The 27,081-nt window shown below is 37.9% G+C and overlaps 1 protein-coding gene across 2 annotated transcripts; it reads right to left on the minus strand.

The window, feature by feature from the left end:
* Nucleotides 1-13: 13 nt before the first annotated feature.
* dnm2b (dynamin 2b) lies at nt 14-27,081 on the minus strand. 2 transcript variants are annotated; one of them, XM_077718912.1, is made up of 21 exons: nt 26,957-27,081; nt 26,633-26,844; nt 16,937-17,010; nt 15,698-15,847; nt 15,401-15,604; nt 13,172-13,270; nt 12,464-12,624; nt 10,952-11,094; nt 10,448-10,583; nt 10,286-10,353; nt 9,892-10,030; nt 8,285-8,371; nt 8,147-8,217; nt 7,648-7,702; nt 6,584-6,694; nt 5,511-5,620; nt 4,539-4,650; nt 4,089-4,256; nt 3,513-3,736; nt 3,175-3,414; nt 14-2,033 (listed from the first exon to the last, which is right to left on the minus strand). In XM_077718912.1, the coding sequence occupies exons 2-21, from the start codon at nt 26,791-26,793 to the stop codon at nt 1,964-1,966; spliced, it is 2,583 nt and encodes an 860-aa protein (XP_077575038.1). In that variant the 5' UTR covers nt 26,794-26,844; nt 26,957-27,081; the 3' UTR covers nt 14-1,963. The 2 variants fall into 2 exon arrangements, with proteins under 2 accessions (XP_077575038.1, XP_077575039.1); XM_077718913.1 differs by having other exon boundaries at nt 14-2,030; nt 26,633-27,045.

A 27,081-nucleotide genomic window follows, 5' to 3' on the forward strand; every position in this document is an offset into this window, starting at 1 on the left:
GTAATAGCCCATCAACATTTAAATTTTTATTGGCCGGTAATGGCATCGTTTACTAACACACAGATATGCAAGAACATTTACTCATATGATATATGCCTTTATGTGATGATCATGATACACACACACACAGAAAGATTAAATTCACCATTTGTAGAGTGATTATGGGAGGTGGCTATAATAAAACAAACAACTTGTACAACAGTGGTATCGCTTATAAAATTATTTTGTTCCAAAAGTGGTTTCGTTACTTGGGTTTTTCATAGGTAGAGGTATATTTTACATTGAATCAACTAATTAATTCTCAAGGTGCAAGGTTTTTGTTCTAACCAATCTAGCATATACAAATTAACCAATGAGGGTTTTTATGGAAACAAGGTGCACCTGACTGCAATCAACTGATTGCATTTGCAAAACACCAGATTAGAGAAAAGTTTTTCTCTTGATGAGTTGGAATGAAAATGTAGACACATTTTGTACAAAATAGGTATGCGAATAATTGTATGCAAAAAAAGATAAGGAAATTATTAAGCCATTTAAATGAATACGAAATCTTAAAATGGGATGGATTTGCAAGTGGCAGCTGAGTAAACATGCAGACACACCTGAACACGCAACTTAAAATTATGTTACACGCACTCAGAAAAACTCACAAAACAACTTTGTGGTGGAGGTTCGAAGGCACACAAATCAGGAATTCACCACCCACCATGGTCCTGGAAAAAAATGAAGAACTGCCCAAAAGGGGTCTTTTGGTCGGATGAACACACTCTGCTGATGGCCGCCACCAAAATGGGGTGGTTCAAATTCGTCAAAATCATTTACGGTTTGGCCTGGCACCCTGCTACCCTGTCACAAACTGCGGCCCCTACGCCGCTCTGCTATCTGAAAAAGCAGATTCCTTCTAGCCAACGGGAGGCCAGTTAGGTAATAGGGGATAGCTAATGAGAAAACAACTCTACCACGACAATTAAAAAATAAAATTAACAGATACATGAAATGTTTTCATTTCAGAAGTTGTTTGATTTTATTTGACGTTTTGCAACTAGAATTACTTAGTATTCTCATACCTGTCAACTTGTACGTTTTATACGTTTTTTTACCATTTCAAATCATGTACGCCGTACACCGACTTTTGTACGGGGAATTTTTTTTTTTAAATCGCCAATATTTATGAAAACTGATCTCAACAAGTCCGTTTTGGCTAAAATCCAGATAGTCTCGTAGGCTGGTAGCCAACGACGCTACTGTCATCGATCGTTACTATTGTCACGGTATACCAGCAAAAATTATCCTCAATTGTATGGATTTTTTTAGCGGTGCGTAGGGCAATATTGATAAAGGATCCATATATACATAGAGTAAATATCGTGGAAGCAAGCATGGAGGAGCCACCTAGTAAGAAACGAGTTACCACGCATAAACATGCGTCGTACGGTGTTTGTAAGGTTTTTGGGGGGTTTGTACCGGGAATCATAATAATTTATAAGAGCAGTTATCGGCAGAGGTTGTCAGGTATGTATTCCGGAACAAAAAATGTTTCTGATCGAGGCTTTTCGTAACCTGAATATTTTGTAAGTAGAGACACCACTTTTGATTCATAATTAGATTATCGATGTAATGAAGCAAAATGCACAATGCAGAGAAACGACTCATGAAATAGTACTACAGTACGTACAAAATGAACTGCTCGTGGGTAAGTTATTTTGGACAGAATATTCACATGTAGAAATTTCTCAATGATTACCTGAAAATGGAATTCTATAACAATTTAATATTTATCTAAAAGGTGATGCTTCTTAAACTGTAAAAAATAGAATCCTCCCTCTCCATAATGACCAAAGCAATTACTCACGTTGTTCGAGGCTCAATTATAGTCAAATGTCATACAAGAAAAAATGAAATAAAAGGAAATACAAAAGTGTAAACTAAATGAAATTGGTTTGCATATTTTGTGTTCATGTGTCTAGTCAAGCAGGGAAGATTCTGAAGAACGAATGATGGTGGGTCTGTTGGGAGCAGCCGGGGGTCTTCTGCTGTAGGAAGTCAGAAGAGGGGTGAATAGGGTTAGAGAAGAAACATGCCGTGAAAAATATTACCAGCTAGCCATGCACCGTGATTCCAGAGCACAAGAAGCACCGCCACCATCGACTTTGCTTTCCCTTTTAACACAGGTGTTAAACCTGTGACTTCGCCACAACATTCTGACCCACAAAAATGAATCATGCGCAGGGATTTCATGCCTCTCACCGAATATGAAACATTTTTCAAAAGTTAAAACATTTCAAAGAGTATATTAATGCTTTATTGTTGTTTTTAGGAAACTATCAATGTAAAAAGATTTACTTTTTTCCCTCTCATTTTCTTAAAATATGTTAATCAGAAAAAAAATAAAACATTTGTTTCCTGGTTTTCCTTTTATCATAAAGTCCAAATAAATAAGAAAATGTTCCCTCTTCTTGTTTTGTTAAACAGAAATATAGATTTATTTTATAAAATTATAGAATAATAAAGACACGGAAATTAAGGTTTAGACAATTTTGATGTACGTAAGCTACAAATCGAATATCTAAATCATTTTAAAAGAGGGGGCGACAAGGCGGACGAAGGGTTAGCGCGTCGGCTTCACAGTTCTGGGAGCCTGGGTTCGAACCCAGATCCTCCTGTGTGTAGTTTGCATGTTCACCCTGGGCTTGCCATGTTTCTCTCCAGGTACTCTGGTTTCCTCCCACATTCCGAAAACAGGCATGGTAGGCTAGTTGAACTCTCCAAATAACACTTAGGTATGAGAGTGAACGTGAATGGTTGTCAGTCTCCTCGTGCTCTGCGATGAGCTGGCCACCAATTCAGGGTGTCCCTCGCCTTGTGCCCCAATTTAGCTGGGACTTCAGACGGAACAAGCCCGTTTCACTCTACTGACCTCACTTGGACTACTTATTTATTGACTATTTACTTGTCTGTCTGGTGTTATTTGTGCGCTATGTGGTGATAGCTTTAAATCTCATTATACTTGTATAATGACAACAAAAGCATTCAATAAAATTAGTCTTCTCCCATACTCACCCTATTGTCTTTTCATAATAGTAATTTGAACAAAAACATAAAGTGATATGTCACAATCAATTCCTGAACTAAACTGTACAATTGCACCAAAATACAGTTCCTGTTTGTACTTACCTTGGAATGCCCGGTGGTAGTGCAGGAGGCACTCGTGCCGGTCTGGAAGGAATCATTGGAACGTTTGGTTCAAAACCGGACTGGGTGGGCAGCGGGCCAGGTCGCGAAGGCACTGGTGGCACGCCACATACTGGTGAGGGGTTCAGAGGGAGGGCCGGACTAGGTGTCGGACCCCTGACTGCTGGGGGTCGGTTTGGAGGGGGCGCTGTCACTGATGCAAGGCGGTTTGCTGCAGGCAGACTGCGATACACTGCGCGTTAACCGTTTGCTCATGTAACCATTCAACCTATGATAACTTTCAATCTCTTAAAGTTTTATATGCTGTATACACTTTTTACCTTGATTCTTTGATCCAGGCGTCGTCTACTGGTGGAGGGACAGGGGTTGAAACAGTGGTGGTACTTATGTCACCAATAATCACTAGAGAGTCCTTCAAAGCATGGTACATTCTGAGCATCTCATCTCTCCTCTGAGCTTGCTCAACTGACTCCTCCATCAGGCTGCTCTGGTCGCCAGCTGAGTACAGGTAGGCCAGCAGCTCAGAGTGGATAAAGTCCTTTGCCTGGAGGTCAAACAGGATTAATTAAGGCTGGAAATAAAAAACCCATATGACAAGGGGCTCTAAAGCAAGCTAACATCAAGATTGCTAATTTAATAAACCCCAAATATTTTAAGCTATAGAATAACTTCATTTGAAGAAGTATTTGGATCACTTAACATCTAAAAAATCAAGCTTGTTTCAAGTTCGTGGAACTTAAATTTGGCTCTATAGGCCATTATTCATGCACCCAGATCGATGTTTGGGTTGAGAAGTCATTCTAACTTCTCGCCCCTGGGATAGTCTAACGCAAATTTGGAGTAAAGAAATCCTGAAAAGCTCCAATGCATGTTCCAACATAAAAAGGGAAACCTACGCTGTTGATCATGAGGTGCATAATGGTCTTGGGCATGAGGTCTCTGATGGACTTGTTGACAATGCTGATGTATGAGTCCACAAGGTTGCGGATGGTCTCCACCTGCCGCTCCAATTGAGGATCCATGGACACAGTGTCACCTGGAACCATGGCATCTTCATTGTCGGGCTGTAGAAGGAAAGGAATATTGACACTACCAGTGACGATGTGGTCTGGCATAAAAAATGGCACGTCTCGAGTTTTGTAGAAGTCTAGCCATTGCTGCACGTGTTGGAAAATGTAGCAGATCACGCTACGATTAAGTTTACTGGAAATCGAAGACGATTTGCACCATTACCACAATTTGTTCCAACAACTCATGAAAGCCACAAAAGTCTAACAATTACATTACTGTGTGTGTTCAAATAGCTTAAAGCAATTTGAAACATCACATAGTCAAACTTTTATTACTTGGTCTTTTTCAGGGTAAACACCAGCTCTGAGGAACGAGGCTTTCCAGCTATCGACGTCTTCCTGAGTATCACAAGCCAGCTCGATCTGTCGCAGGTCCTTGTACACGTTTCTGAGAAACACATCAGTGATATAAGACAAATGCATTAGACCAGGGTCGGGAACCTTTTTGCCAGAGAGCCATAAATATTTCTTTTTTTGCAATTTTCTTCCTTGAGAGTCATACTCAGAATTTGAAAGTAAAAATACATAATAATTTGTGAATGTTTTAGTCCTTTGACCCCCTTTGAAGTACAAATAGTCTCTGAATTCTTTTGAAAATATTATTACACTGTTGCTAATCAATAGGTATCAATGAGAGTGTGCATGCAAAAGAGTCTAATAAAGGTAGTGTCGGTGCCATTGTCACGTCTCGGGTGCGACGTCGAGCGTGGAACGTAGTGTAGGATTGGAGTGCTCTAACAAAACTTTAATTCTTAAGGTAGGAATCTTTTAGAAAATAACAGGGACTTAGAAATCAAATCACAAAATCAAACCTGACGAGATGACATGTGGAAATGAAGAACATGGAACGGGGGAGGGTAATTTGGCATGGAAACTTGGCATAAATCAAACAAGGTAGGGTAGAGCAGACAAGGCAGACGATCCGACAATGACTAAAAAACACGCAGGGTTTAAATAAACAGGCGAGGGTTGATTACAAAGTACATGCAACGCAGCTAGTTACGAGAGGTGAGGAAGCCCGGAGGGACACGAGGTGAAAAAAGCAACCAACTCAACCAAAACCCCAACTAACCCGAACAACGCTCCTATTGTTTCATTCGGGACATAGCATCTGTCACCAGCAATTTCCATATTTTAACTCACAGGTTAGCGGAGAGCCACATGCACCCATCAAAAGATCCAGATAAGGCTCCCTACCCCTGCAGTCGATTCTCAAACAAGTCTAGTTGATTGAAGCAATGCACTCACCTCTGCTCAGTGTTAAAAATGGCAAAAACATGCTTGCTGGACATGAATCCCTTTTCCACATCTCTTAACTTGAGGTTGTCGAGAGGCAGCATGTACTTTTTCTCCTTTTCCTTATAAATGACATAAATTAGCATATTAAAGCCAATCACCACCAGTCACTTTATTTACAAATAACATTTTTTTCCTTAGGAGCAATAGGGAACAAAAAAAAATTGAGCAATAAGGTTCATGATAAAAAAAGTGCAAGGGTCTCCAAAGGTTTCCACAAGTATGTTATTCCTTATGTATTGATTATTTATTTATCATTACTATATATTGACTATCTATGTGTTTGTTTATTTGTTTTTGAGGTCATAAACTCTGCGAGTGGTCAACTTGGCGCTGAACGTCTCCAAAACCACGGAACTCTTACTGGACCTCAGGCGAGCAGGGCTGCACAGCTCTGCTGATCTCACTTGGACTATTTATTTATTCATTATTTATTGAACATTTATTTTTCGGTTTGTTTATTGCTATTATTTGTGCACTTCATGGTGAAAGCTTTAAATAATTATCCCTGAAATACCTAAATCATTATATCTGTATAACAACAATAAAGGATGTAATTCTAACCGAACAAGATGACACTTTTTGATCCAGTGTCTTGCAAGTATAATCAGTCGATTGCAGTTCACTGTTGTTTAGCAGAAACTTCATTGGTTAAACTGTTTGTGTTAGATCGGCCGGAACAAACAAGCAACCCTTAAAGACCGGTTTAGGAAAACGACTTACACATAACCGCTAGTTTTTTTCCCAAAACATTTTGCAAATAAATACACATTACACTCCCAATATTAACAAAAATAAATAGTCATGATACAATCTTAACAATACTTTTTTTTTTTTAAATGTAAATGTGTTAAAGAAAAGGTTATGTAATATACTGTGTGAATAACTAAAATGTGCTTGAACTGTGGATCGGATTGACCCTGCAGTGGGCTGTTTTTCACCTATGACCCATACATTTAAAAGCCCTGGTTTAGATAAAGCTTGACAAAGCTTATCTTAGAGCACTCCACTCAACATTTCCTTACCTCCTCATCCTTGTACCAGGAAAGGGACTCTGCAGTCAGGACAAACCAGTAGTCCTTGGAGCCTCCCTTCATAATGCTAATGTTGATTGTCAGCCAGCCACGACGGATGACCTACACACGGGATACAAAGACCTAGCTAAAATAATATAATCCTGACCAAAAAAAACACGCTACTGACTACCAGTAGTTCATTCTTTTTCTTTTTTAGAGGACATTTGTAAACCTAAATATCTCCGACTGATTGCATTCAATAGCATTACTTTTTGTGCTCTGTAGAGGACATTCAGAGCTTTCCAAAGATATTTTTTGCAGTCTTCCAATTCACATAGATTGGGGAAATTCAAAACACACACACCCAACCCACCCAACCACCCTTCTCACTTCTCATTCTTGTTCAAATGATTTTTCTGCTGAACGTGTCACTTGAGATAGTCAAGTTTCCATTTATATGCAATAGTTTTCCATAATTTTGATTTGATTTATTTAATAAGGGATAGCACATATTAATGAACATATTTATATTCATGTTAATGAACACATATATGTAAGATTGTAGCCGAGGGCTAATTTCCATTTAGAGTCCATTGTGTAGGTTGAAGACAAACGATCACACAAACCAGACACAAACACGCACGCACACAACTACTACACAAGCAGATTTAGACAGTTTTCACCCGATTTCACCGCTTGTTCTTCTATTTGGACAGTAAAGGAAAAAGGAATGTATTAAGAAATATTAAAATGTAATTTAAAAAAAGATAGAAGGGCTGTAAAATATGAAAAACATAGGAGTGGACAGAGCTACCGCCACTGACTGCCGCGTGAACGGCGCCATCACGCCATATGATAGCTGCTGCGCAGAGAAGACGAGAGTAGTGCGCAATTGCACACGCGCGAAACTTAGAGCGAACATTGGTCAGGAGTATGCAGGCGATAAAAGACATATTGCTCAAATAAGCACAACTTAATACAATGGTGTGTTAATGGAAATAAAAACAGGTATGAAAGTCAAAAATAATACACTGGCCAAGATATTAAAAAAACAAAACAAAAAATGTAATTACCTGGTTAGGCATGACTCGTTTCTTTGTCGCATTTGCAGCTGTCCTCTGTTGTGCACTGCAAAATTAGGGGTTTTGTATAACTAAACGATAAAGCTCAGTATGTTGTATTTTCCTTGCATTGTTAGCTACAATGTACAAGTGTAAATAACTAGTATTTCAGAGTCAAATTATTTTCCTCATACTCTCCTTGTCATGAATAACATTATTTATACTGAATTTGTACAATCGGTATAGGATTAAGTATTATTTTCTGCACTGCATATACCCTCAACAATATCCTCTTTATGATGTATCTGATTACAGTGAGCTTGTATAATAAATTAAGTGGCTTGAGAGGATATTTTTAAATTACATTTTTAAAAACATCTTAAAACTTTGGTTTCAGGCTCTTTACATTAATTCATCTTTGTTATTGTACATGATCAATCTTATTAGTGCAATCTAAGAACTAGGGAGGAAAAAACAGTTGTCGTTGCTATAAAACCACAAATGCGCTTACTTGGCAAATCCAATGAAGTCCTCATGGTTAGTGTTGATGTAAGATAGTTCAATGTCTATTAACAGGAGCACCTGATTGGCAAACATTAAATAATTGTTTAATACAATATTATTGTACAAAGCTATTACATGGTCAAACCTGATCTTTAGTCTTGCTGTCTCTCTCCCGAATGTATGTGGTAACAATTCGCTCAGTCTCTTCTCGAAGGCGAGGATATGATCCCAACTATAGACAACATAGAGAACACTGCTGCATGTACTACTTTGACACGAAATAGAACATTGGAGTAAAAAAAATATCAACACTCCAAATCAAAATAGAATTCCAAAAAGCATTAAGGCTGAATTTATAAAGCAAGAGTAAGAAATACAAAGCAACAATGGTACCTCCAAGTTTGACCATATCCTTTTGTCCATCAGTCAAATCAACCCACTGAGATGAAGTCTTTTAGGAACTGCTTGAGACTCTTTCCAAATATATAACTGGGATGGATGGTAATCAACCTTGGAGGTTCCATTGCATCAGTGACATATTGCTTGAAATGAATGCATGAATGCAAAGAGCTGTAGTGAGAATGTTTGGGTAACAGTGGATGGACTAAAGATTTACTCTGCTGACTACCTGTGACAGTTCTTAACATGTCAAAGGAATTAATTTATCAGCGAGTAAGGGTAGTTAAATCACTGCTCTTAATGTTGATGAGGGGAACGGGCTGGTGAAGGTCCAGTATCAAAGGGGCTTAAATTTAAGGGGGATTCACAGGATGAAATAGGTGCTCGGTGAAGCCTGCAACCATTAACAGTACCAGATAGCAGCGCATTTGTTTTTTGTTTTTCCTTCTTTGCATTGTTATTTTTCGGGGTTGTTGTCTATCATCGCATCTCTCCAGTTTGACCTTTTCAGTGCACTTCGTGATCAGGGTGACAAGCTCGGTGACAACGAGGTTGACACATTTCAGACAGGGGTCTTTCATCTTAATGATCTGCTTTTTCACTATGGCTGTCCCGTGGTGATGCATCAAGGGAGTTGGACAATTAATGGAAGTTGAAGCAACGTAGCATTGATTAGAAAAGTGGTAAAGAGGAGTGGCAGAGAAATGAAATCCATAGTTAAGAAGTTCACTTTAAGGGACCAGTTTAGTTAGTTTGGCTCTTGTTCTGACTTAATCCATCAAACTGCTTTTCTGACTTAATCCATCAAGTGGTACATTTGAAAATACAGGATGTATTTTACTTAATTCCTGATTAATCAATAAATCAAGGTAGCCCACTTGGTTGGCCCTGAATCGTATTTCTTTACCTAACTTTTGTTCAAATCGTGTATCTAACAAAATGTAAAGTGTAATGTAGAGCAAATATACTTTGGCCTGACATAGTGTAAATGTGTGGGTGTGTGTATGTGTATGTGTGTATATAAATGGATGGATGGATGGATGGATGGATGGATGGATGGTGGATGGTGGATGGATGCATGGATGGATGGATAGATATGGATAGATGGATAGAGAGAGTATATACACATACAATGTTAAAAATGGAAACACGGCCATTATATAAGATTTTTTTAAAATAATTTTTAAATAAAAGCAGAAAAATGATAATTAAATGCAATTTAATGCTAATGTGAACATATATTGGTAGCATATAAATATTGACTGATCTGGAGAGAAAAAAAAGTTGCTCCTGGCAGCACTGCAGTTGACCACGCCCTCGGGTACAAGCATGGCAGAGTTCATGCAGTGATACCTTATTAGTGCACTGCCTGACTGTGTTGATGAGCTCTTGGATAACCATGTCGATGCATTTCAGACACGGTTCTTTCAGCTTAATGATCTGCTTTTTCACTATGGCTTCAAACGCCATATCTGGGGTGAACAGGCCTGTCCTGTAGGATATAGAAATTGACAAACATGGATAATGAAGAGAGGATTTGCACGAGGGGGGAAATTTAAGCAGAAAGTAAGCCAGGAATCCAAAATAAGATCAAACTAAAAGCAAAAAAATGTGTAGGGACATGAAAAATTGGATAGACATGTATGTGTTGAAATTCACAAAAAAGGAGGTAGCTCAGATACTGTTTAAAAGATAGATAGAAAATTGTTTATGTAATACTTTATGTCGATAGGATGTTCCAACTTGCCTGACTCCATGGATGTTTTTGATAGCATAACTGATCTCTTTTCTCAGCTCCTTCTCATCAAACTCCATCTGAGACACGAGGAAGGAACATGTATGTGTTATCACCCATCATCACCCATTACCATTAATACCTTAGGACAGTGAAAATGGTAAAGATAATCACCTTCACCAGCTCAAAAGGAAAACGCTCATGAAAAATGCGGTTGATCTTTGCTCCTCCAGATAAATTGGAAGTGTCCACCTGATCCCCTGAGCCTTCGATGCACTTCTCAAAGTCCACACCAAACTGCTGAACCATCCTGTATTGAAAGCACTGTACTATAGTTTTCAAAAACGTTCATATGTATGTTTGTATTATGTGTGGTAAAATAAATTTTGTTTAGCGTTTTATATGTTTATCTTTTCTCTATTTTGAAAAAAATGACCGTATGGGCCGCATTTGAAGGAGGGCAAGCTGTGAGTGCATGTTTTTGTTCCAACCGATCCAGCACAGACACTTTGACCAATGAGATTTCTGCAGAAAACAACGGGCCCCTAACTGCAATCCATTGATTGTACTTGTAGGACAACAGATTGATGAAAAGGTTGGAATGAAAACCTGCACCCTCTGCGGCCCTTTGTGGAATAGTTTTCCCACTTCTGATCTAGTGCATGTGTGTGTACTCACTGGAGCAGAGCCTTGGTTTTGCGTGCAGGATCATCAGGACTGAAGTTTTTGTATTCTTCCACCTCTTTCTCCAGGGAGAGCAACTGACTTTGAAGCTTACTGCGTAATCCTGGCAGAGTGTCACGGATGTGGTTGGTAAGTTGCTAGATGAAAAGGGGGGGGGACATTTTAGAAGACAAACCAATTTGAAATTAAATGCAATGGAATGTACCGGATAAATTGTGCTACCCGTTTTTAGATGCGATTAAAACATGCCTGATATCACAAAAGATATCAGTATATGGTGCAAGACATCACAAAACCTGTTTGTCGAAAAGAAGACTGTGAAATATATTTGTGTTCTTATATTTAGTCTTGCACCCTTTTCACTATGATGTATTAAAAGTTACTAGAATAGAATTTAACTTACACCTATTGGTTAAAATGTGCACTACACCTTTTGCACTCCAACTCCTTCATTTGTATTAACGCCTCCCATTTTTATGACTTGTCTTATCTCTAATAAAACCACCGTTGAAGCAGCTTTTCGGCCTGAGATAGCTTAGAGGAGCTTGGAGAGTAGTCACACTCTCGGGCCTCAGGATGGTCCACTCCCCCGCCTCTGTAGACGCGGCCTTCAACTTTCATTCCATCTGCCTCGGTGTGTGTTCCTGTGTTCGAGTTTATTTAAGTGTTGGCCAGTAGCCCCAACAAAGACTAAAGCCGTATAATAATAAGATAAAAAGAAAATAAAAATAGAAAGAGTCAAGTGCATAAAAAATAATAACTGCACGCAATAAGATGGTTAGTGTTTCCAGAAAATGCTTCGTATAGGTGTATGAGAAAATCGTTAATACATTAATTTTCAGTTATTAAATGATGTTTTCTGTTATCAATTGTAATGTAATTAGTCATCTAATATCATCAAGTTACATTACTAACAAATAACAAATACTCTACAATAGGCATATAATAAAGTATTATGCTCTTGTACAATCACCTTAGCAAAAGACGTTTGTATCGTTTAAATTGGTTGAAGCAATCCCAACGGTTTGTTCCGAGTGTGCAGAGTAGAAATTGTTATCAGACTGAATGTTTGTGATTATGATGCTAACATTTTGTTTCTTTGGTATAAAAACTTGTATAGGAAGAAGGACAGGAGTGAATTAGCTCAAATAAACTGTTGGGCACAGGATTAAGCTTATGGAGGCAGTGTATTAAAAATAGTAGAATTAAACAAAAGGAATAGTGAAGGTTAGACGTTTTTACGACAAGGTCAGTAAGGACAAGTATCGTATAAGGACTATATCGGTAGAAGAATGTTGAAGGAGGGAGGGAATGAAAGTGGCTGTGTTTTGGGAGGATGATTCAAAGGACAGGGTGAAGTGGAAAAAGTTGATTCGTGTGGTAACCCCCGGAACAAGCCAAAAATGTAATATAAAATAACAAAACTTTTTCAGTAGATTTGTTCTTCATATGTCATATGACAGTATTTCTTGAGGATAATGCTGGCTGGTTCGGTGCAAGTCTGACCTGATTCAGTGTCTTCTGCAGGTGTGGTGTGCCCATGCGTTCTGCAAAGTGTCTGTATCCCGGATGGGACAAGAAGAACTTGCGCTCAGCAGCCAAAGCAGCACGAATGTCTTTCTTTCCATCAATGTCCTTCTGACTACGGTTCACCACCCCAACGTAACCTTGAAAAAATACAGAGAGAACATCCTAGACTACTATAGTATCAAAACCAGTTTTTTCTAGTGCGAATGACAAAGATAGAGGTTTCTAAATGTGACAAACTACCACAAAACTGAAAATTTTAACTAACAAAAACTGTCTGGAGCTGCAAAAAAATTAAAAGCCTTATTAATTAAGGCAACATGTGATGTATGTATCTAGATTTGGCTACTATCAAATTGACAAAATTGGCTAAAAATAAATCGTGAGCATTCATAATTAAATGTTTATTTTCCCTGCAGTGGATTCTGTAAACATACTACGTGGCGGCTCTGTTGCAAGATGCCACCTCAAGTTTAACTTCATTGCAATATTAATGAATTGTCATGAATTGCTTTGATGAAATTAAAGAAATGTAATAAAGCAATGACTAAAAGAGAGGCTTCTAAATGCATCAGAAAAAAACACAAAACTGATTTTTTTTAGGTTCTATCTGCTTAAAAAAATTGGCGGCACCATCAATTGTTGGATCAGTAGGTGTAACTATTGTGCACGTGTCTGTGGTCTCACCCCTGCGGAGAGGTAGCAGTTTGTTTTCCAGAATGTCTCGAGCATCAGTCCCTTCATCCATTAAGTCCAACTTGGTAATCACTCCAATAGTCCGAAGACCTAAAGGACAAATGTGTCACTGTCAAAAAAGCTTAGCTAAATGTAAGAATCAACATAGTCCTACACAAAAGATATCACAAACAATACATTCTTTAATTCATTCATTTTCTTTGCTGTTTATCCTCACAATGGTCATAGGACCCTGGACCCTATCCTGGCCAACTTTGAACAAATTGGTTGCCACCCCACTGCAGTGCACAATGACACAAAGGCATCATAAACACCTACACTCATATTTAAGGACAATTTAGAGCAGGGGTCCCCAAACTACGGCCTGCCTCCACATTTGGCCCGGCCACCTGAACAATACCAGAGCATTTAGATTTTTTTTTCATATACAGTCGTACCCCTACTTACGAAATGAATTGGTTCCAAGACTTTTTTTGTACTTTGAAAATTTTGTAAGTAGGTGTACTTTATATGCAAATGTTCTAATTAGTTCCTCAGTCCTCACACAACTACCAACTAAACCCTTTAAAACTGGTCAAAGTGTCCCAATTTTGTATAAAAGATGTGAGGAAACACAAAAATGACAGAAATCATAAGGAAATTATTCATCAATGTCTTCAAATAAATAAAGCACGTGAAAATGTGCGCTGCTTCGCTCAAATATCTCCCTCCGCGGCCGTTTTAGATGTAATACCAGTGTTTGTCCGCCAGATGACGACATGAGCCCCTTCTAGCAGAGCCAAAAGCCATCCACTTTGTAGTACATTTTAGACTTTTACGTGTGCTCTGTGTGTGTGTGTCCGTGTGTGTGTCTGTGTGTGTCTGTCTATGTGTGTGTGTGTGTGTGTGTCTGTGTGTGTGTGTCTGTGTGTGTGTGTGTGTGTCTATGTGTGTCTGTGTGTATGTGTGTGTGTGTATGTGAAAATATGTGCCACGTTGCATCTGTAGTTTTTTTCGCATAATAAGGTGAATTCAAAATAAAATGGATAAGGAAATGCATTTACTTCCTATCTCGAGTCACTCATTTGCATATAAAAAACATTCATACCCTGAAACTTTCGTACCTAGGGGTATGACTGTAGTACAGCCATACCTGTGTTTGTCCGCCACATCGTAAGTAGAGGCAAGACTGTACAGCTTCAAATAGCAATGTCTACAAGCCTACTGGATTAACAAAAGGATTATAAAGAAGGAACATAAGAACTTTGAGAGTCTGCTCATATGAGTAATTTAAGTTAAGAGATTCTGATCTGACAACTAAACTGAACTTGGACCTGTTAAGACTGTGCACGGCACAACAGTCAGTCAAAAGCCTCTATGGGTCATTATACAACAGCTGTGTATAACGAAATTAGTGGTGCTACTCCACAAAGTGCGTGTTTCCCAATAAAAACATAAATAAGTAATTTGAAAAGTCACTTCTGGGCAAGGTAATAGAAAAAAAAAATCGAAAATATTGCAGAAAGTTTATGTTCCATGGTGTTTTTAATGTGAAGAACCCGGAGTGTTATTTGGTTATTATTTATTTCTTACTGTTATTATTTATTTTCTGACTTTTGTTCTGTCAAGAATCTAGAAATGCTTTTTTGATCGTGGCTTTCTGGGAAAAAAATTACATTTAGGCACTTCTACAATCGTCACACTTTTTCCGTTAGAAACTGACTATGGCCCCACTTGAGAGAAGGGAAAAGTTATGTGGCCCTCACAAGAAAACGTTTAGGGATCCCTGGTATAGAATGTCCAAAAAGCCTACCATTTGGTTTGCCTTCATTTAAATACTGTGTCAATTTTCTGGTTACCGCGTCGACCTCACAGTTTTGGGGTTGAGGGTTCGATCCCGAATCGGTCCTCACTGTGTGGAGTTTGCATACTCTACTCAGGTTTGCGTGGGTTTTCTCTGAGACGGACCACTATTCAAACTCACACTCATACTTAGGGTCAATTTAGGGTGTCCAATCAGGCTACCATCCATCTTTTTGGAATGTGGGAGGAAACCGGAGTACCCAGAGAAAACCCAATCTGGCCCGGAAAGAACATGCAAACTCCACACGAGGACCTGGATTTGAACCCAGGACTGTAGAACTGTGGGGCCAATAAGCTAACCACTCATATGCCGGGCCTTCTATACTGAATTATATTATATGAATGATTCTGAAAGATTCTAAAGAGCTCATCACCTACCCTGAGGATCCACCTCCTTGGCAATCTTGAGGGCATCAGAGTTGGCCAAATCAGTATTAGCCGGAGTGACAGCTAGTATGAGGCAGCTCTCCTTCGTGATAAACTGGAGCAGCATATCTCTGATCTGATATTCGATGTCTGCAGGCTGGTCTCCTACAGCCACCTTAGTCATTCCCGGCAAGTCGATGAGGGTCAAGTTTAACACTGAGTGGCATTGGCAGAGGGGAAATAGCAATTGCAGAAAGATGATACAAAAACTTTTGCAGGTTTTATCTAAAATTGTATGTTTCTCCTCACCGTTAGGGGAGTAAACTCGGAGGTTGATTGGGATGGGTGAAATGCCCTTGTTGGATCCAGTCAAACGGTCTGTTTCTGCTTCAATTTCCTGACGTACTTCATCAAAGTCGACAAATTTACGACCTTTACAGTGGAGGAACTCTGCATATTCTGCATGGAGATAATATATAAATTGGATGATGCAGAGGAAAGGAACACCAATTGGAAAGCAACAATTCTAGAGAAGGAAGCCTTTGCTATACAGAAAAAAAGAATAACTGCTGTTCAGACAAGTTGTTTATGTTCAGTACTTTGCCTTTTTCTGTCTCAACTATTTTTTTATGGGAAGTCAGTGTCATCGTCCTGTAAATCAATCACCAATCTTATTTATTTTTTATTTTTTTGGGGTGGGTTGCGGGGGCTCTTTAACATGCGCTAAATGTACAGTGTTCCCTCGCTTATCGCGGTTAATGGGGACTGGGGCCACCCGCGATAAGTGAATTTCCGCGAAGTAGGGATTCCCCTTCAAAAATGCTTAATTTGAATTTAATTCCAAAAAAAATGATAAAAAAATATTTTTTTTGTTTTAAATTTTTTCTTGTTTTTCCTTTTTTTCTTTAATTTTTACCCCTCTGTATACAGTACAACATATAGAATACGGGTAGAGAGAGTGAAATTTGTGTTTTACCAAAAAAAAACTGTAAAATATGTTGTTTCAATGTAATATTTGTATTTTTTTTCCAAAAAAAATCCGCGAAGCTCTGAGTCTGCGGTACCTGAACCGTGAAGTAGCGGGGGAACACTGTAGTATTTTACTCTTACTGTAGTAGAAATGTGAAAACGACAGTTCTTTACACTAATCAGTGACAGCTGATGAGTCAAAATGAGGTGAACTGTCAACTACTGACAGAAGGGCTTACCTTTTCAGATGGGTGTGGAGCTATTGTATTTGAATATACCAATAAATGTGAATTATGACAGTTATCATACAACTAAGTCCAATTTCCCATTTTCAGTAAACTATTACTGCACACAGACATATTTATACCTTAACTTCCGTGTGCACCACCTACTGTTTTCCACCTTTTTTTCTGAGGGAAAAAGTCAAGGTATCGTTCTGAGTGAGGCTTGAACCAAGATGAAGCCCAAAATTTGAGCAGATACAGGTTTAATGCTAACCAATTTTCAAGAAAATATTTTACAGTCCCACAATGGAGACTTCTACATGAATCTGTCTTTAAGCTAGAACTGTATATTTACCTGCTTTGTTGTTGACAAGTTGCAGGATAAGAGGACGACGTGTGACTATACCAGACCCTCTGGGCAAGAAGTCTCTGCAAAAGAGAGAACAAAGATGTTTAAAAAATACAAATTTAACTAGTAACAGCATATTGTAATAAGATAAGTAAATTACAAAATCATCATTCTGAAATAAATTAAGGTGTCCAACCAGATATCGTATGATTTAGTGAATGAGAAAAATGGTATGGCAGTGCACCTCACAATAAAAAAAGTAGTATGATGTCTAATATGAATAAAAAAAAGTCTAAAAAGACAGGAACAAGAAGCTTTCTAGTTCCCTTTGTATACATACGAGTTCTTCAGAATGGAAATTCCTATTCAATAGAATTGTGATTATTTCCAGGTCAATGGTGACATATCACTCTCAGCAATGTCAGTCTGTTTTTATTAAAGATACAAAATTGGTGTGATAATCTCAGCAAAATAAATAATCCCAAAAAACAGAGAGCGCCATAAAGAATTATTTTTTTCAAATGTTCTTCCTCGAGAGCCATACTTAAAATCTTAAAGTCAAAACACATGTAGATGTTTGCATGTCTATACTCATTTCACCACTGCTAAAATACAAATACTCTCTGAATTATTTTGAGAACATTGTTACGCTGTTACTAATCAATGAGTATAAATGAAAGTATGCATGCAGAAAAGTCTAATTTAAAAAAAATAATTAAAGCAGCTCCAAACACAGTGTCTCTGCTCTCTCAACAGCGGTTTCCATATTTTAGCTCACAGATTAGCAGAGAGCCATATGCACCAATCAAAAGAGCTATATATGGCTTCCGAGCCTTGGACTAGTGTAGCGATATTTGCAATACTAATGACGAATTAAAACTAGAGCAACAACTATACACATGTAAAAAAATGTAACCTCTTATAAATGACAATTAGTAAAATTGAAAGAAATATATATTGTGAAAATATTATCTTTTATTTTAAAAATTACTATTATAATCATTCTTTGGCCATCCACTCACACCACTTATTTTTGCTGTAAAGCACAAAAGTAACCAAAACAAACAAACACACACAAAGCAGAAAATAAAAGCCAAATAGTGCAAGACAACCTCAGCTACCTGATTGCATTCAATGCCTTTTTCCTTATAGGCACATTAACAATACAATCATACCTCTACTTACGAATGCCACTAGGTACAAAATGTTAAGGTTAAAAAATGAGCGCCACTAGATACAAAAAGAAGATCCTAGTTACAAAATCACTGCAAACGTCAAAGATTTTCCATATCCGTTATTTTATTTTGATTTTTTTGCAAATGCATTGCTTCTTACTTTACAATCTCACTACACTTTACTTGGCCCTCATTGGCTGTCTCACAACAACAACCACTATCTGTGTCAAGATTCCCTTATGTACTTTTGACAGCCACTCATCATCACAGACGTTCTAACGGTGTTTTTTCTTGTTTTCTTGTTTGTTTTGGATAAAGCAGCTTCTTCTGTTTTTATCATCATGCCTCCCAAGAAAATTACCAGTACAAATGAAAAGAAGTGGTCAGCGAGCAAGACATTGACGAGTTGGTCTCCGAGGGCACAAAAGCGATCTCTCAACGGAGGAGATGAAAGAACTAGATTTCAATATATCGACAAGACAGCAAAAATCTGAGAAATGTTGGAGAAATTTCACAAACTTTCTGTCTTCACAGAAACAAAACACGACCAGAAAAAGTGAGTCGCTTTGACGTCCGTCTGTTGCTGTACAGAAACATTACTAAAAGTCGTCAAAGGCTGGATTATGGATTTTTTTTCCCAAAAGATCCATCAAACAATACTGCAAAAGTTAAATCTAAACAGGTAAGAACCAGTAGCAAGAAAAAATGGGTGAAAAATTACTATCCAAAGAAATCATAAACTGTTAATTTTTGTTGTTAATAGTAAAGCTGGGCGACATGACAAAAATGGTTATCATGATTAAAAAAAATGTATCAGTCCATATCGATAAATATAACTATCGCATATTTTTTTTCAAAGGTGAAACTTTACACTTATGTGAATAAATAAATTACTTTCATCCTTATTCAATTGTGAACATTTGATTTATTTAATAAGTGAGAGCACATATTAATGAACATATTCATGTTAATGAAGATATATATGGAAAGACGTAAGATTGTAGCCAAGGGCTAATTTCCATCTTTAGTCCCTATTGACTCTATTGGATCCAAGATGGCATCTCTTGCAAAAGAAATGCTCGCGCCAAAGTTAATCAAAACACCTTTGGTCACTTCTCCTTCACACCTGGACTTCTCAAGACTATGGTACACAGCAAGAGAACGGTAAATTCTTTTGGGAGGCATCGAACTATGAAGATCGTTAACAACAAGCTCTTGGGAACTGTTGGATTTGTTTTGGAAAACGTGGCTTATCAAGATGGTCCGCATAAATCTTCTCTCGGGAAGATTCGACAGACCTACAATAGTTATGAGAACTGAGAAAAATTGTTATGAGACTCTAAATAATGTTTAGACTTCTGGTATGCATGTTGTTTAAATCTTGTGAATACATTAGCAAAAGGGACACCGGGGTCTTCAGAATGGATCGATTCTCTTCTTGCAAGAACAAAAGGATAAGATCTCAGATGCCTCCGTTATTGAAAGGTGAACTTGGGAATACTTATTAGTGAACAGTTTATGATGATTAGAAATGTGTACCTGTATTTCTGTATAGCCGCGAAAACGTATTGTTGTAGGAATAATGGGGGTGATCATACTTTGCGTTTTTTTTTGTTTATATCGGCCATGTTGCCTCTAAATTAACCGTGATATTCGAGGGTTTACTCTATCTAGTCTGTTGGTAAAATACAGGTGAACCTACTTCGCTTTTTTTTACTGTAGTCGTGACATTGGTTGTGCTGGACATTGGTTGTGCATTGGACAAGTACTGTAACAAATACCTGTCGATATATGTTTGTATATAATTTCTTTGCCAAGCTTATTTATTTGCCAAATTATAAATTTAATATATGTGGCAAATCTGTTCCAATAAGGAATTCTTGACACACAAATGCATGCACAAGGATTCCTTTTATACATTGCTGACGAAGGATTCAGGAAGTTACACAACAATGAATCCCATCCTTCTTCCTCAGTACTTCCTCAGTTGTGAAAGCAGCAAACTGAATTCTTTGACTACAGATGAACACTCAAGTCATATCTCCATACCAAATGAGTCAAAGACATGTTTAAATGTATAATGAACAATGAATGCAAGTGAAATGTAAAAAAGCTAAAAAGGAAAGTGTACACTGACATAAAGAAAGACAGAAACTGAACCAAGACATTCTAAAATCATCACAGGTATAATAAAAGTAATTTTGGGGCTATAAACAGTTGCTTTTACCCACGTTTGGAATCCAGTGACAGAGACCAGTGCGGTTGGTTTATGGATATTACAGGCTAATGAACTGTGCTATTGGGGGGGGGGGGGGGGGGGGGTTACTTTAATACAATGTGAACACCAGGGTATTATAGAGTCCAGTTTTCTTATACAACTCAATTGGTGTGGCTTATAGTGAGGTGGACCTTTAAATATATATAAATATAAATATATATATATATATATATATATATATATATATATATATATATATATATATATATATATATATATATATATATATATATATATATATATATATATATATATATATATATATATATATATATATATATATATATATATATATATATATATATATATATATATATATATATATATATATATATATATATATATATATATATATATATATATATATATATATATATATATATATATATATATATATATATATATATATATATATATATATATATATATATATATATATATATATATATATATATATATATATATATATATATATATATATATATATATATATATATATATATATATATATATATATATATATATATATATATATATATATATATATATATATATATATATATATATATATATATATATATATATATATATATATATATATATATATATATATATATATATATATATATATATATATATATATATATATATATATATATATATATATATATATATAAATATATATATATATATATATATATATATATATATATATATATATATATATATATATATATACGTCATTTGCATACGTCATTTTGGGGAGAATTACCGCCAGCGAGTTTCCAGGTGCGCACACACACACCCACATCCTTTCGCACATCACGCTTTATAAGTATTAGAGAATAGATGAAGCGTGGTCTATGGATTGGGGGGATGTTTTATAAGTGTTCCGGGGAGCACCTCGAAACTCACTGGCTTTTTTGATGAATCATTTGGACAATTGTTCAATTCGGACACAGAAAATGAGGACTGTGATGGATTTGTGAGTGATGATTGATCAAAAAATGTGAGTACTTTGTAAAATGGCTAAATAATGTACAACCAAACTCAGTTTTGCTTCCGATGCTTTTTTTAAAAAAGTGTTTTTAGCGCGTGTCCGTATGTTTAAGATGGTCTATGTTTTGCCATGCCTGGCTGCGCCTGTAAACTCGCTGCGTCTTGTGTGTGTCTCAAATACAGAAATAGCACTCGGTAGCGACACTGCGCCTTTAAATGCAGTGCGCCATATAGTCGTGAAAGTACGGTATATCCTTTATATTGACCAAAACACCACATTAACACCAACATGACTGACCAGTAATGGAAACATAAAAGGCTTTGTCAAAAAAGAGATGTATATTATAATCGGAATGTACTTCTACAATGGATATACTTTGCATGCCAACAAATGTACTTTTGTATCTATCAATGGTTTATGGGTTAAATTCTTTCACATTGTAGAGGAGAGAGTAATAATAAAACAGCATTAATAAAGAGTAATAATACATAAGTACAGTGCAATCCTTTCTTTTACCATACTGCAATTGTGACAAAAGGATTCAAAGAGCAGACAAGAAGGTCACAGCTGAAATTTCAACCCCAAATGTCACATGGGAACAAAACAAAACTTGTTAAAAAAGAAAAGCTTAAATTTTAAAGAAAAAGTACAAATAAAATTGTGGCCTTCATCAAACATTTGTAGTAGGGTAAAAATCTTTATCTTTTTAACATTGTGAACAGTCGAAAAGAGGACTATTTGTTACATCTTTAGGCAGACCTCAAGGCGCTGTACGAGGAAAAAGGACCCAATCGTAGGGAAGCAGGCGAGAGAAATAGTGCTCCTACCAAAACTTTAATAACTTACGCAGGATCTTAGAAAATAACAAAGACTTAGAAATCAAATCACAAAACCTAGGGAAAACACGAGGAACTGAGGAACGAGGTAACGCAAACACATGGCATGGGAAATAAGGCGGACGATCCGACGATGACATAATAATTAGTGGGGTTTAAATAGAAGCAGGAACAAGTTTTGAATGAAGCACAGCTGCCCGACCACAACGGAAAGGCAGGAGGGACAAACAGGAGTAGGGAAACAAACATCAGAACACAGGGAGAAAGTAATGTAAAAACAATAACAAGCTACTCCTAACACTATTAAGTGCTGTTATTCAATTTTTAAAAAATGGACCTCTCGCACTTCCCCGGAATTTAATCAATCAACTAACTCCTTGATTTGGTTCATTTCATCACTTTTATTTCAAATTGGACCCTGGAAATAGCCAAAACGGAGTCAATGGCAATACTGGGATGACTTAACCTTGGAGAAAATATAATAGATAACCATATTTATGTCCGTTTTTTTTTAGGATTAAAAAGGCAATTAAACCAGAGCAAAAACAAACAAAATTAACAGCTTTATTATTACTCATTAATCAACAACAAAATATCTCAGGCACCCTTTGTAAAGAGCTGTCAGTGAGTGTGTCATGTACACATGACAGTGCAGCTGGTGACATCACTGACAAACCCACACATTAACACATCAATGGTTTCACTGTGTCTCCCAGGAACTGCTTGGAACCCAAAGACAAAAGGGGAAAGGAAGGCATGGCAACGAAAGCCCCATTCCCAATCTCTACAAATGACAACATTGTGGAATGAATATGGGTCAGATGTTCTTTTTTTGTCAACTTAGATGATCAATAATTAATTGCATGAACTCTGTATGGCTGCAAGTCCAATGATGCTCCAACACAGGTGTCAAACTGATTTCAGAAAGGGTCAAGAGGATGCAGATTTTTCTCCTGAATGAAACAGCACAGACAGTAGGCCAATGAGGAGGTCTGCTGCCCCTGACTGCCTGCAATCAACCGATTGCGGTTGGAAGAGAACAGATTGGTGAAAAGGTGTCGTATTGGTGGGTTGGAACGAAAACCTGCACCCACTGTGCCCTTTTCTGGAATGAGTTTAACATCTATGCTCTAACAGTTGCTTTCTTGTTAGGAGTCTGGAGGGGGATCTCATTAGGATTCTGTCAGTCTAACTCAAGAAGCTCACAAATCCAGCAGTGTTGGCTTCCTGAAAGACTCCAACACAGGTACAGTTATCAGGAAGTGCATTTATTAAATGTTACAGTTATAGGAACATGAAAAGACTGCATGTAAGTCTAAATATAATCTATATATGAAAAAAATGGTGAATACTTTAAGTATTGTACTCACAGTGAAACTATTGTACTCTCGCTTGATTTAAGTCCAAGTAAAAATATTTTTGGGAGCTTTAGTCCAAGTCTTTTTCATTAGATTCAAGAGGAGTTAGATCATTAATGAAATCTTCAGGGGGTGCCGTAGGAGAGCTTTTTCAGGAGCTTTTGCGAGAGGTTAAACAAGGAATATGTTGATGGGGAGTTGTGACCGCTGTTTCGTTTTTTTATGAAAATGTTTTCTACAAGGACATGACACTGTCAAGGCGATTGCCATATTTGATGGCTAAGACCATGTTGTCATCAATCTCTGGAGCTTGCACTTTGAAACATTTTGGGAAATTCCACCATCACTTATGCTTTCCTGAAGCTACTGGCCATCCGTTAAAGGAGCTCTTAGGACCACAAGGTCGTTCGGGCCTCACATTTCTGAAAAAAATCCAACTTCGCCAAGGCTCTCTGCATCCAGTTCGCCGAGCAAGCTCTGTTTTCAAATAAGCGCCAAACGTCCACCGTAAGGTGGTACAGGGCTCACATTTCTCTGAGTTGAGTCACAGTCATTTTCTTAGTGGCAAGCGTAAGACAGGAAAGTGTCTTTGAAAGTCTCATATAGCGATACCTCGACATACGATCTTAATCTGTTCCGGAATTGAGGGGGGGTTCGCCTCTTTTTTACATGATAACGCACTCGTAAACGGAACAAACAAATTTAAATGAACTTGGATTAATATATACAGACACACTCAAACATATGTTTAATGTAACACAAAACTGAATTCTAATTTTGTTTTAATCTTTTTTGTAGCCTTCATTCTGGCCGGGTTAATTGTTTGACATGCCTCCACCCTCACGTTTGCTATCGATGGGCTGTTTGCTGTTGTACTATTCCCTTCAAAATATTGCGAAAATGATGCACACAAATGTCCTCACAATAGGATAATGCACGACCATTTGCCAACGAGAAGTAGTCTTGTATTAGTGATCGTTCCGCTGCTCATAAGAACATCAGGGGCACTGGCTCGCAACTCCCGCTTTGTAATATCTCTGGTCGCAACTATTTTGAACGGTGCCGATGAGAGTTGCGACCAGAGATATTACAAAGAGGGAGTTGCGAGCCAGTGCCCCTGATGTTCTTATGAGAAGCGAACGCAAAGTAATATAATACTCCTCGTATTTGATAATAATAACAGGAAATGCAACAGCTGAGCTTACCCACATATTGATTGTGGGTAATGAAGTTTTATTCTGAGAAAGAGTGCCATTGCCTATCGGCGTTAGGTGCACGAGTATACTTCCACGAGTATACTTCATTAACAAGAAAGCCCTCTTTTTGCCGGCGCATGCGTATTGTGCGTTTCCTGATTGAAAATTGGCTGAATAAATTGTTCAGTGCTCGTAGATATTGTTATACACGAAAGGGATGCAGCAAAAAAAGTGCGCTACAATGATAAACAGCCTCTCATGTCATGGCCACCTGGCTTAGTCATGATAGATCTGAAATACAACTTTAGGCACAGGTTAACAAAGAGTGAGATCAATTTAATAGGAAAAAGGTTTATTACCAAACTGCAAAGTGGAGAGTGAGAGCTCTAACAGTGGAGTCCTGTTCAGCGCGATGTTCTTGCAACTCTAGTCGAATGACCAGTGAGTGTGTCTTAAATACAGGCAAAACTGACAGTTGTGACTAGGACTTTGGGCAGATACGTTTCAGTCATTTGCATGGCAAAAAGTAATTGATCAGTGTCTTTCTTGCCGCATCTCACTCCTGCAAAGATCTCTACGAGCACTGGGCGGAGTGTTGCATTTTTTGGACGGTGGTCTGTGCAGAATTAAACACAATGCATCCAAAGCAAGCCGGTGCAATGAAGGGTAGTATGAAGAAAGTATGACAATCGATATTAAGCACAAAATAATCAAAGGACATGAGTAGTGTGCGCGTGACTGAGCCGGCTCGCCATTACATATGGAGAAGCAGTTCACATCGAAGGCCACAGTGGAACACATTAACCTCTTTGCCTTGGTTATTACACAAGAAGGTTTACATTTTGTGTAAGGTTAAGATTACAACTTTTTTAAGTGTGTGTTTATAGGAAGTTCATTTCAGGTAAATTTAAAGTTGATGTTATGTTACAAATGGGTGGCCCGGTGAAGCACTAAGCACGAAGTACTCCGGTTTCCTCTCACATTCCAAAAACATGCATGGTAGGCACTTTAAATTGCCCCTTGGTATGGGTGTGAGTGTGCATGTTTGTCCGTCTCCTTGTGCCCTGTGATCGGCTGGCCACCAATTCAGAGTGTCCCCAGCCTCTGGCTTGGAGTCAGATGGCGTAGGCTACAGCACCCCCGCGACTCTAATGAGGATTAAGATAAATTATGTTACGAGCGCATCTGTCAAGTCTGTCTCCTTCACTCTCTCTCTCTCCCATCCGCGGACTATGTGTTGTATTGTATCATTTATTATGAAACATCATAACCACTAGTTATTTGTTAATCTGTTAGTAAATGGTGAATTACAACTAATAAATAATATCCTGTTAGTTGGGGTTTTTTCAGACTGTGGGAATGAATTAATTTGTGTTTAGTTCATTTCTATGGAAAAAATTGAATTGAGATAAGAGTAGATCGACATACGAGCTCAGTTCCAGAACGCATTCAGGGTCGCGTGGGGTGCTGGAGCCTAGCCCATCTAATTATGGGCACAATTCGGTGGAGACCCTGAATCGGCGGCCAGCCAATCGCAGTGCACAATGATGATGGACAGCCATTCACCTTCACACTATTACCTAGGAGCAATGTTCATGTCACAGTGAGGATCCACCTGGGATTGGACCCTCGACCCAAGAACTATGAGGCCGACGGCCGAACCACTTGAATGTCTTCACGGACTTGCGCAAAAAGCGTCATGCATGATGGCGAATAGCTCATCTTCCAAAAGTGAAAATTGATAGCGCTGAGTTGGCGATTTTCAGACAACACAGAAGTGACAAACACGTACTGAACTGAATGTTTATGACTTTACTGATGTTAGACGTACTTTTTAAAAGTAATTTAAACAATACAACCTGCCAACAAAATTCTCCAACACCGAGCTCTTCCCCGCGCTTTGCCCACCGACGACCGCTATTTGCGGGAGTTCCAAGTTGCAACACTGCCCGATGGAGCTGAAGGCGTCTTGGAGCTTGTTGATGAGGGGAATGAGATCTTCCATACCCCGGTTTCCCATCGTAGCACCCCGGTCTTGACACCAATTTGCTCAGTGACTCCAAGTGCTTGTCTACAATGCATACAAGGCCGACGGATTACTTATCCAAAGTTCCAGATGGAATGACGGGGATCCTATGCCCGCCCCCAAACCTCCAAAAAAATAGAAAATAACACAAGCTCACACGTCTCAGATAGAGTCCTAGAGCAGGCTTGGTCACGAATTTTTCCGACACTGACTGAAAACTTCTGTTATCATCCGGTCAGGCTACGCCATTCAACTAGAGCCCGCCCCCAAATTACTCTCACC

Source organism: Stigmatopora nigra, chromosome 6 (assembly GCF_051989575.1).
Source record: "Stigmatopora nigra isolate UIUO_SnigA chromosome 6, RoL_Snig_1.1, whole genome shotgun sequence".
Classification (NCBI taxonomy): Eukaryota; Metazoa; Chordata; class Actinopteri; order Syngnathiformes; family Syngnathidae; genus Stigmatopora; species Stigmatopora nigra.

What these genes read in the sequence shown, in the direction of transcription:
- dnm2b (XM_077718912.1), bottom strand. Translation starts at nt 26,793, where the DNA reads ATGGGAAACCGGGGTATGGAAGATCTCATTCCCCTCATCAACAAGCTC. An exon ending in CCGAGTTTACTCCCCTAACG is followed by an intron (nt 15,605 to 15,697) that starts GTGAGGAGAAAC and finishes AATGCCACTCAG; the next exon opens with TGTTAAACTTGACCCTCATC. An exon ending in TTTACCCTGAAAAAGACCAA is followed by an intron (nt 4,257 to 4,538) that starts GTAATAAAAGTT and finishes TTCCTTCTACAG; the next exon opens with CCCGACAATGAAGATGCCAT.